Source organism: Morone saxatilis, unplaced genomic scaffold (genome assembly GCF_004916995.1).
Source record: "Morone saxatilis isolate NCDOM2014 unplaced genomic scaffold, NCSU_SB_2.0 Contig9, whole genome shotgun sequence".
NCBI classification, from domain to species: Eukaryota; Metazoa; Chordata; class Actinopteri; family Moronidae; genus Morone; species Morone saxatilis.
Window position 1 is genome coordinate 14,644,148 of NW_023340268.1, and position 11,299 is coordinate 14,655,446.

The window sequence follows — 11,299 nt, forward strand, 5'->3', positions numbered from 1 at the left end:
GCTCTTCTGACATCCACTTGAGACCAATGAACTGTTAGAAAGATGGAAATGAATACAAAAAAAAAAGCATCTGTTATGTATTTCTGACGTGTTATCAATTTATTTTTGTTGCTGTTATCCCTGTAACGTTAAATAATATGTTTAGTTATAATCGGGGAGGTTAGGTGGGGGAGGCAGGCAGCCTGGTAGCCGTTAACAACCGTCGCCTCCTCTCATTGGTCGATATTATAACGGACATTCTTCTCGTCCAATAACATTCTGTTGCGGTCGACGCTCTGGTCCAATCTGCATGAGTTATGCAAATGAGGGAGCGAAGTTTCCCCAGTAGCAGCACTCTGCGGTGACAGCATTTAGCTTTTCAGATGTTTCATTTTCTGTTTAATTGACAACGCAAGGGAGGTTTTGATAGCTAGGTGTCAGGCACGAATGATTTCTCCGCTATAAGGGACTGAAGAGTAACGTTTTCGCTATGTTTGCGCAATTAGGTTCCCGTTAACCGGTAATTAAAGCTGATAGCGAACTGCTAACAGTTAGCATAGCTATCTAACGATTTCGCCGGTACAGGCGGACCTCTTTGTCTGACAGGGGAAGGCGTGCTCTTTTGTTAGGCTTTTCCCTTTGTCCATTCGGGAAAGAGGAACTGTTGGGTCAGGATTTCACAATTATCTGCAGCTCGGAAAGTATTTAGAAAATGCAAATCGCGAAAAAATACTTCACAGACGGCCTGATTCAGTTAACAATCTTACTCAGTTTGATTGGAGTTCGTGTGGATATCGACAGCTACTTAAGCGGCTACTATTCGCCTCTGATAGAGATTAACTTGGGTCCTAGCTCAGCCTACACCCAGACACCCTTTCATAATTTGAGAGACACTCTTGACGGATACAGTGTGCATCCAAAATGTCCCGAGTTGGACTATTTCTTTGCAAGTCGCCGGCTGCTAGACGAAGTAAGGACCCTTGGCTCCCCGCGTTTCCCCACACAGTTGAACGCATGGCTGGTGCACCAAGTGTCTGCCACTGACAAGGCTGAGTGTGGGCCTTCAACTAGCAACAACACTGACACCAGCACAGAGTTAGAAACCCCGGGGGACGGAGTCAGGGATGGCAGTGAACACCTGCCTGACAGTGGCCAAGAGGTGTGCCAAACACCCACTGAACTCGGACAGGGGCCTTGTAACGCTGGAGCCTGTGGGTTTCTTAAAGAGGCAAGTGTTTGTGTGTGATGTTACATAAAGTTCAACAGACTTCGCTGCTGACTGAGCCATGTGACAGAGAGTTGGCTGGCCGGCTAGATTACTTGACCAACCTTGGTGATGAACTAAAGTTAAAACTTCCTCAATGCTTAACAGAGCAACTGTTCTCTACCACAATAGCTAAGTAGTAGCATTAGCCCGTGTTATACAATGATGGGTGTCCATCCGACCAGTAACTTATTATGTTGTAACATTTCCTGGTCCACCAGTAAACAAGATGATAAGATAATAAGATGTGATAACCCGTTAGCAAAACCTGTAATGTGCATTCACTTTCACTTTGTAGGACTCACAAATTGCTTGTCAGTGATAGTCAGATTATGGGATATGCATTTACTTGGTAAGTCTGCTTCAATCAACGATCTAGTTTGATGTACAGCATCACAAGTATTCAACAAACTGTCTACTGCACCTGTCACCCTTCACTCACATTAAGCCCTCTCTGAATAGTCAGGACAAGTTTCACTCACTGATTGTAGATTGTGTTGTTTCATCTTCTGTGTAACTGCTGCCATCTGTAATCTGTGACTGCCATTATGTTTTTAACACTGTAATTACACCCAGACCATTATATTTAATTCTCCCAGTGATACAGGTTTTCTAATTCAGGGTAGAAACAGCTGCTTGGTGGATGTTATGTCCTGAGGGCAGTTGATGTCGCCATTTGTGTAACTGTATCCCCTTTCTTCAGACTCAATCGCCAGCTGTGGGCCTTGAGAGGTGGAGAAGTGAGGCTTAGACCCACACCCTGTTTGCTTACACAAAAGCGGTGGTCCATACTTGAACACTGCCCCCTCCCAGGGTTCTTGTTCACGAGGATAATGTGACCCTCTCTTTTGTCAAATAAGTCATAGCTTAACTGCTTGTAGGGCACAATGTTGTGGTTTATGGAAACACAGTGTTTTAAAGGAGAGGTCTACAGCTGTAATATTTGAAAGTAACAATCAATAACGATGTACAGTCTTTTTTTCACTGAGACATCTGAAGCTGTAAAGCCAGTAGAAGTCGACAAGCTCAGACAAAGCTTGGGCAGAACTTGGCTGGTGTAGAGTACAGTTTGTCATGTTTTTGCCTCTAGCATTAACGCAAAAACTGATTCAGCAGTCACTCTTTTTTTGGAACAGATAAGAATCCATCTGCTTTTATCACTTGGGCATGGGAAATATTTTTCTGTGTTTGGATATATCAGGAATATTGTGTCTGTGGCAGACAGCTGGTGACCTATATTACATGCTGTACTTGCTCTATCAGGAGTGTCTTACATTGTCTAAAAGGGTTGGGTCATCTCCGAGAGTAAGTAGCCTTCTGAAAGTAAAAAGATCAAAGTCATTTTCGTACACAACAACAGCTCACACATTTCTAATGCTTTGTCAAAGTCCCTATCACAGTTGGGCGGACTATGAAAGAAGTTGGGAATAAATGTAGTCTGTTCAGTTGGTCTCTGTTCCCTCCGGAGTTACAACAACTGCTTATTAAAACAATCATTTTCTCTGTCAGAACAGAACAGTAAAAATTAAGATAAAAAAAGATATCCAATTATCTGCGATGGCGATTATTGGATCACCAAACCAGAAATGTAATTGTCTTTAAGGTCTTTGGATGTCAGCTAACAAACTGACTTTCTTTTTTCCCTTCTTTTCTATCCTGTATCTAACTCACCTGTTCCCCAATTCTGTCTTCCCTTTCTCCATCTGCCTTTGTTTGCCCAACCAGGAGGATGATGCTAAAGTTCAAGAGGAGGAAGAACCTGCTCCGCTCACTCAGCTGGCTCACAGTTCAACACTGGAACAAGAGGTATGATCATGGTTTCGCAGTTATACTGCTGAAAGCATTGCACAGTTCATCAGGATCACTCTATTCTGAAAAGTAATTATACTTGTTTACAGAGTTTACACTACACTGTTTGTCACTGTCTGTCACAATACATGTATCACTCTTAAAATTTAAAGTCATATGACTAAGTTGTAGTTATTTTTAACCAGAAAATCCAAAAAACTGACTTCATCACTAATCACACCATTCTGATGATAAGATAAGAGATGCAGAAGCACAATAATCACTATCTCTGACAAGGAAACACTTTGTGTTTCAGTTCCTGTTCCTAATAATCTACATAGCCAGCTTTGGCACAAATACTTTTGTTCACATTGGACAGGTTTGACAACAAAACATACCACTCTGTCAGTGTTGCATTCTATGCATATATTATTTTTGCCTCTTTCAGAGTCTGCTTGAAGGCATCACTGCACTGTCTGATCCAGCACGCCAACATCCTCCTACCATTGATATTGACCAGCACTGGAACAGTTTACTCTCTCTGTCTGTTACTGACCTTGACGTAAGTTGTCTGCTCATATTCATTACATAATCCTGAAAATGAATTAACCACAAGGCTTACTATCATTTTACAAACAGTAATTCAGATGCATAAGCTAGGAACCATCACTATACTGCAACAGAGAGCTTTTGTGTCCCATGCTGATCTACATGTTGGAGGATTTTCAAAATTACAAAGACTAAAATTCAGTTAAAATGTCTCATGTGTAGGACTTGGACTCCCTTGTAACCGAGCGTCTGTCAGACCTTGACACAGACATCACTACCGCCATCAGCCAGGATGTCAGTTTGCATGATGCTATGGTAACCAGTGCTGGAGCGTTTGGTGTGGTGTCTGAAAGAGTTGAGTCCAGGCCAGTCCCCCAACAGCAAAGAACCCTCTTCCGACTGGAATCCACAGGCTCCTCACACTCCAACGCGTCGCCAGGGATGGCATTGGGCCTGGCTGCTCTCCCCTTTGCATCAGTATGTAATTTAACTGGAAATGTGTCCCAACATAGTGTGCTGGGTGGCTGTCTGGATGAGGCAGTATTTGACCAGATCAATCAGCTAGGTTTGGAAGGCCTGGATCCTATAGACACCCAGCTTATGGGCTGTCTGGAGAGCATAGACCCACAGGTCCTCGAGGACTTGGACTCGGACTCAGGCCTCTCCTTAGAGAGCAGCTCTGGAGGTCCAGTCTCCCCAGGTTGGTTCAAATCTCAACAAATACTTGTTGATTAAATGTCTTATTGCCATGGATTGTGAAGAAATTGTTTGTTATTGTTGTTATGCATACTAATAAGATAATTAATTCTTCACTTATCCAGGCTCATCCGACATGTCATCGTCCTCTAGTTCATACTGTGAGGATGAGTGTGGAGCTACAGGCTACAGCAGTGAAGTGGATTCAGTCCCCTCAAAAGGCATCATGGACTACACCACAACGTGGTCCCCCATTGATCTGAGTGAGAGTGTATGGCATGACCACAGCTACTCATCTCCTGCTTTCTTCAACCAGCCATCAGTAACACTTTCCCACAAAGGTATCAAGGAGGAGCCTCTCAGCGATGATGATGGGCCAAGGTTGGATGAGAGGGACCTGAGTCGTGATGAGATGCGTGCCCGTGCCATGTGCATCCCGTTCTCTGTCCTGCAGATTGTCAACATGCCTGTGGAGGAGTTCCTGGAGGTCCTTGACGGTCACGGCTTCTCCCCTGAACAGGTGACCCTCCTGAGGGACATCCGCAGACGAGGGAAGAACAAACTGGCAGCTCAAAACTGCCGCAAGCGAAAGCTAGATGCCATCACAGGGCTCCAGGAGGAGGTGGAAAGGTTGCACGCTCAGAGAGACAGGCTACTGAGGGAGAAACAGCTTACAGCCAAGACAATGGGTGCTGTGGGCCAGCAGATAAAGCAGCTGACCAGAGACGTGCTGGCCCGGCTGAGGGATGATTCAGGACAGCCCCTGAACCCAGAAAGATTTACCCTGCAGTGCGGGGCCAACGGGAGGGTTGTGGTTCAGCCTGTAAGACGGCCTGCTGTCTCTACATCAACTGGCAACAAAACAGACAAGAGAAAGAAGGAGAAAAAGCAATGATGCAGTATTGCCAGCTGAGACTTGAGATTTTAGGTTTTTTGATATTTCTGAACTTACTTGCCTGACTCTGGTTTTGGGATCTCCTCTTTTTGTAAAACTGTGTGTGGATTCACCGCTATTGGGAGGCTAAATCGACAAAAGCTGCAAAAAGAAAAGGAACTCTGAACATTAAAAAAAGAATATCTGTAAATAAAATTTCTCATGGGAAAAATGTAGCTTACACACTGGACATTCTTTGCTTATTGAAGATGGACAAGACACCCAGGGCAGTTTAAGGCAACAGCTAAACTGCTGGCGATACAACCAGTCTTTATTTGTGCCTGTTAACATTTGAGTCATTGAATCTAACCGTTTTTACAGAAGAGCGTAGACAACCATACATGTCTAAAAGTTAGCATTGTGAAAGTTACTGGATAGAGATCCAAGAGGACAATTCTGTTTGTTTGTTTCCATGTAATCTTGCCTCTCAATGTATATCTATTCAGTATAAGGAGGAGGTTAAACATTGTATTTATTAAAGTTTCTGAGGTTTCTGAAGTGCTTATATGCATCATGAGACCGTCAAGGGCAGTATGTTTTTTTTTTTCATAATGGTAAATTTATCTCAAAGTGGTAAGAATATTGGAACATTACCTATCTAAAGTTTACAAATTTGCTTCAGATATTTGAGGGCATGAAAAAAAAAATTGAACTGAAATGTAAAAAAAAAAAAAGATTTTGTTGTTTTCCCTATGTCTTGATGACAAACAATATACCAATGATTAAACTGACAAGGCCTTAATTTGCATTGGATAAGTGTTTTGGATAGTGTGTGTGTGTGTGTGTGTGTACATAATCCACAGACGCACATTACCATGACAAATTGTTTTAAAGAGGCTACCATTATGTTATAAAATAATATAGAATAATTAGTTTCAAGCCCAATTTTGCTTTACCCTTTCATTTCAATTAACAGTTTTGGCAAAATTATATTCTACCTCATGCCTTAGTTTATGTTATAGATTTTGGCTAAATAAAAAATACCCTTTTTAGGGGAACTTAAGTGCACTCGTAACTACAAACTCTTCATTATTAAAATGGCCCTATATGGACCTTAACCATCCCATTACTGAAAAAAATGAATGCAATCACCAACTCTATTTAATAGGCTTGAATGTTGTTTTGGATGTTGCTTTTTATATATTTGAGATTATCTGAGAGTTAAATTAAGTATTTAGTAGAAGTTGCCATCCTGTTCATGGGCACACCACTTTACACAGCCAGATGAGTGAGTAAGTGATTCAAATGGAGAATGGTGCAAGAAGTAGTTAATACGTGCGACTCATTACGTTTTTGTTTGTTTTTCTAGTCTTTCATAAATTTGTATTTAATTTTCTGGTTTGACCTAGAGGTTACTTTGCTGTTTGTATAAACTTCAAACTGTTTTTCTTTGTTGCTGGGGGAAAATGTTTTTTGATTGCATGGTGATTGTTGAATGTTGATAGTATGATTTTGCCTGGGGAATTTGAAATGCTCTTGCAGACCCTGTTTTTTTTCCTGATTTCTGAAAAAAAAAAAAAAACCCAACAACCCAAGACTGTCTCATTCTTGTTCCACTGTTTTAAGAGCACACCTACCTGTGTTTTTAACAACCAGAAAATGAAAGGGTACACACAAGCTAACTTTCTTTATTTTTAATACACTCTTGTGACATTTGCTCAAAAAAATAATGTATTCCGAACACTTCAGTAGCTTTAGACCTTGTAGGTATTACATCCACGTCGCAGCCTTTGAAGGACGGATAACTAAACCTTAACATCACCTAACCACGAGGCCAAAGACGGTATAGCACTAGGTACAACGGTAAAGAGCGAAGCGCATTGTCCTTGCTGGCCTCCGTAGTCACCCAGGGCTTTTGGCGCCTGCCCTGCAGTACTGCAGACAAGAGATAAAGCGAAGGCTGACCGCGTGGTAAGGAGGCATAGCCGAGCAATTCCTGTTGGTTTTAGGGTGCGTATGCATAAATGAATGATTTCAAACGTTGCATCATGCAACACCTACCGTAAATGTTGTTGCCTGACACAGGAAAGCTAACGCTAGCTTTGTTTTCCAAGTTGGACCTTGTAGCAGGAACGCAGTTTTCGCAGAAAGAGTGAGCTATAACGTTAACGTTACTCCAACTGTGTTAGCTAGCTGTACTATTTTAGCTTGTTTACATGTATACATTGTCAGTGTTGTGTCAGTACTATAATGCATTGTTTTGAGTACATTAGCGCCAGCTAGGTTACGGTAGAAGTGTCTTCTCCAGGATTTAGTTGCATCCTGGGGCCTTTAAATGTTATTTGAGTGTTTTTATCGTAACCAGCCTGGCGTAAAATATAATTAGCTTTTTGAAATTGCTAATGTTACACGACTAGCTAGCTTATTATGCTTTAAGTTGTTTCTCTGCACCAAGCTTCTTTGTTAATCAACGTAACAATGCAGGTGGCACAATAAAGCCAAGGGACTTTTATCTACCGCCCAGGCCTGACATTAAATGAGCTAACGTACTGTTAGCATGCTGGCTAACGTTAACCTACATAACGCCATTTCGTGATTTGACTAGCTTTGTATATTGTTTTGCACAATGCATAACTAAGCCGCTACTTATTATAATATTATTGGTTTGTACGCGCTGCCATGTCCGTGTACATTACCGTGTACTTAACGTCAGCTATCGCAAATAATTTGTTTACGGCCCCCTACGCTGTGCTTGATTTGGGACATGTTGGCTTTGTTTTATTCTTACCTTAAACTTAATGTGGATAGAAGTAGTAGCTTTATGCATGTACATGTGGAATTTAAGGTGGCATTGGAAGTTCTCTCACTCCTCCTCCTCCTCCTCTTCAGTGCACAACATGGGAAAGAAGCAGAATACCAAGGGCAAGAAGGATTCACAAGAGATGCAGGAAGAACCGGAGGAATTTGTTGTGGAAAAAGTCCTTGACCAGCGAATTGTCAATGGCAAAGTAGAATTCTACCTGAAGTGGAAAGGATTCACAGAGTGAGTTTCCTGGGACACCCGCAGAGCTGGAAGTGCTTCCCTGGTATGGGGTCGTGCTATGTTTTTGTCTATAGTCTTTGGTTGCATGAATCGGCTGCTTTCCTGCATACAAGTTAGTTTTTAAAGTCGACTGTGCTGTTTGCGTCTGTATCGATGGAGATCTGTGTTGAGGGATGTTTTGAGATGCAAATGCTGACCCTCCTCCTGCTCATTTAGTGCTGACAATACTTGGGAACCAGAGGAGAACCTGGATTGCCCAGAGCTGATCTCCGGGTTTTTGGAAGCACAGAAGAACGTTAAAGAGAAGCCTGCTCCTGTTAAGAGAAAGGCATCAACAGATGAACCAGAGACGGAAGCAAAGAAGAAAGATGTGGTGAGTTCACTTAGTTTTACATACCTCCAGACAGTTACATTTTTCAGTGGGAATTCTTCGCATGAGGGTGAGATCTCACATTTAGAAAAAGATAAATGGTAAAACGTTTCATATAAACATTACCCTATTACATATATCTAAGTAAGAAGTGAAATGCAGCAGCTACCAAACCTATCCTGGAGAGAGCTTTGGATCAAGCAATCATTATGGTCTCAGGCTCAAAGTTGTTCTATATCATCTGGGAAAACAAAATAAGTAATACCTGTTCCAGTTTCTTGCATATACTCATGTGTTCATTTGGCACCACTTACAGGCTGAGAAACCGCGTGGCTTTGCTAGGAACCTCGACCCAGAACGGATCATTGGCGCAACAGACAGTAGCGGGGAGTTGATGTTCTTGATGAAATGGTGAGTACAGAAGGAAATATTCATATATTTAGGAAAGATTCAAAAGGGAGGGCTCCGCAAACTGTCATCCTTTTGAATTTTCTGCACTTGAAATCTTTATTATCCGTTATCAGTAAGTCTATTATTACTTGTGATGATGCGCCGACTGTGTTGTAGCTAAATAGATGAAAACTCGTGTGTTAGTAGTAAACAGGGTCCACAGTTGCCGTAATGTTTTTCTTCCTCTTTTTCTTTAGGAAAGACTCAGATGAAGCAGATTTGGTCCCTGCTCGTGAGGCCAACACTCGCTGCCCTCAGGTGGTCATTTCCTTCTATGAGGAGAGACTGACATGGCATTCCTGTCCAGAGGATGAGGCTCAATAGTACTTCCCTCTGGTTACTGCAGTCCTTTGCACCACCTATGCCCTTTTCCTCAGGACTGAATTTTCTCCTCTGGCTTGCCTTCTAGTTTTAGCTATCTTAGTTCTTTTTGGAGATGTTTCAACCCTCACATTGTGTGGCAGTCAAGGAGAGCTATGTTGTTGTACATATTAGCTGAACTGATTGTAAGGGAGTTGGTGATGGTGTTGTGATGTATAATGAAGTCTTCCGTTATCATATTATGATTTATGTGATGGCAGTTTAGGAACTATACTCTTTGATAGAACCCAACACCCACCCAAATTCATTCCTGGTCAAATTTTGTAAATTCTAAATGGCTACTTTGGTCCATCAAGCTGTTGACCACTTCTTGTATCACCATCTCAATCTCATGTAAGATGCCGATTTTTGTTTTTTGTTTTTTTTCCACACTAGTGCTAATGTTTTGTTCTAAAAGTGCATTTTGTATACTCTTACTGTAAATATTAATTTGAAGTTCTAATAAAGGTTTTATGTGACCAAATCCCACTGTTTAGTTTTTATGGTTCTAATGAAATATATGCATTAAGAATTGGCAAAGTACAACACATGCAGACAACTGTAAATGTTGACATATTGGCGCTTGAAACCTGATCCTTTATTTATTGTTTGGATCTGCAAATTAATCCTATCACTTTTCCCCAACAAAGATTTCAAGGTTAACTCTTTTGTCTCCGTGCTACAATTTGGGTTCAGAAATTACAATGTAATATTTATGCACCCTGTCAGGAGTTTTAGTTTGTATTTTACCTCTAACACCAGTATGATTTCCTTTTCTTGTCATTTGCTGCACATGACAATAACGGCTTCAATATTGAAGAGTCAAATGATGTTCATCAGGTAAGTCACTGTGGTGGGATATCAAAGGCCCAGACGCAGCATGATCCATGTAGATAACCAGTATCAGCACACAAGGGAACATACTTTAGTTCACCTCAATCTGTCCGGTCTGCATATGTATTACCCAGTAGTATTATCAGACCAAATCACTCTTTTGCTTTTAATTTGTATGATTTTTTTCTATGCAGGACTCATTTATACCAGAATACCTTTCCATTGTGGCATTGGTACTTTGCCTGAGTAAATCTGCCAATCTGGGGTGACACCCTTTAACATCATTAAAGTTCAGAAACTCCTCAGTACTCCCTCTAACAGTTGAGATGGGTCTCTCAGGCCATGTATCCAGATGGCATGGCTGCCTCTGCAACAGTAAGCAGAATAGTCTCATGACTGGCATTAGGGCATGGGAAATAGACTTTGGACCTTTGTGCATTAGTGTTGAGTTTTCAGTTTCTATAGAAACATCCCTCAGTACACTCCTAAACAGCCAATACGGGTCTTTTCCAAATAGCTTGCAAATGTTAATTATTAATGTAAATTAACTTTTTTATTTCATTATAGAGTGCTTAAAAGAAAAAGCTGAACACTTAAATTCTTTCTACATTAAAGACCTACAGGAAAGGAGTCCTACCAAAACAAGTTCCCATGTGAAAGTAGGCCTGCAGTGGCTTTAAAAGAAAGAAAGAAACTGTTATTTTAGAGTTTCATTTCATGGGGCAGCCTAAATCTGGAATACCTTGATTAAGTCAAACCTCTAATCAGGGCAGCATAATCACTTGTATGCTAATGTCTTCAGATCATCTCACTACAAATTTACGACACAAATGCACATGATAGCTCTACAAGTAGAACAAGATCCAATCCATGATCAAGCACTTTCTAATTACATAGTACATTTTTCATGTTGCTGCGTGAAATATAATAACCAAAAACGCCTCTTTTTAAATTTTAATATGAGTGAAGGAAAGGACTTTGTGTGGACATGCCTGAGTGTTATCTGTGGCTTAGTGTGTATAGCACATGATGCTTGTCTATAGTCCAGAGTAGTCAATTCTTTCTTCAGCACTTGCTTAAGCAATTAGCCAA

At 41.2% G+C, this 11,299-nt stretch overlaps 2 protein-coding genes across 5 annotated transcripts; both read left to right on the forward strand.

Annotated features, from left to right (window-relative positions):
* The first annotated feature begins 310 nt into the window (after positions 1–310).
* nfe2l3 (nuclear factor, erythroid 2-like 3) lies at positions 311–5,956 on the forward strand. Its single transcript, XM_035681546.1, has 5 exons — positions 311–1,207; positions 2,969–3,049; positions 3,480–3,593; positions 3,803–4,280; positions 4,402–5,956. The coding sequence occupies exons 1-5, from the start codon at positions 692–694 to the stop codon at positions 5,169–5,171; spliced, it is 1,959 nt and encodes a 652-aa protein (XP_035537439.1). The 5' UTR covers positions 311–691; the 3' UTR covers positions 5,172–5,956.
* Positions 5,957–7,026: 1,070 nt separating this feature from the next.
* Positions 7,027–9,857, forward strand: cbx3a (chromobox homolog 3a (HP1 gamma homolog, Drosophila)). Of its 4 annotated transcripts, XM_035681605.1 has the most exons (6): positions 7,073–7,160; positions 7,265–7,302; positions 8,040–8,193; positions 8,410–8,566; positions 8,880–8,974; positions 9,211–9,857. In XM_035681605.1, coding segments are annotated over exons 2-6 (534 nt in total). In that variant the 5' UTR covers positions 7,073–7,160; positions 7,265–7,301; the 3' UTR covers positions 9,338–9,857. The 4 variants fall into 4 exon arrangements, with proteins under 4 accessions (XP_035537499.1, XP_035537500.1, XP_035537498.1 ...); XM_035681606.1 differs by lacking the exon at positions 7,265–7,302 and having other exon boundaries at positions 7,027–7,160; XM_035681607.1 differs by lacking the exon at positions 7,265–7,302 and having other exon boundaries at positions 7,029–7,121.
* Positions 9,858–11,299: the final 1,442 nt, after the last annotated feature.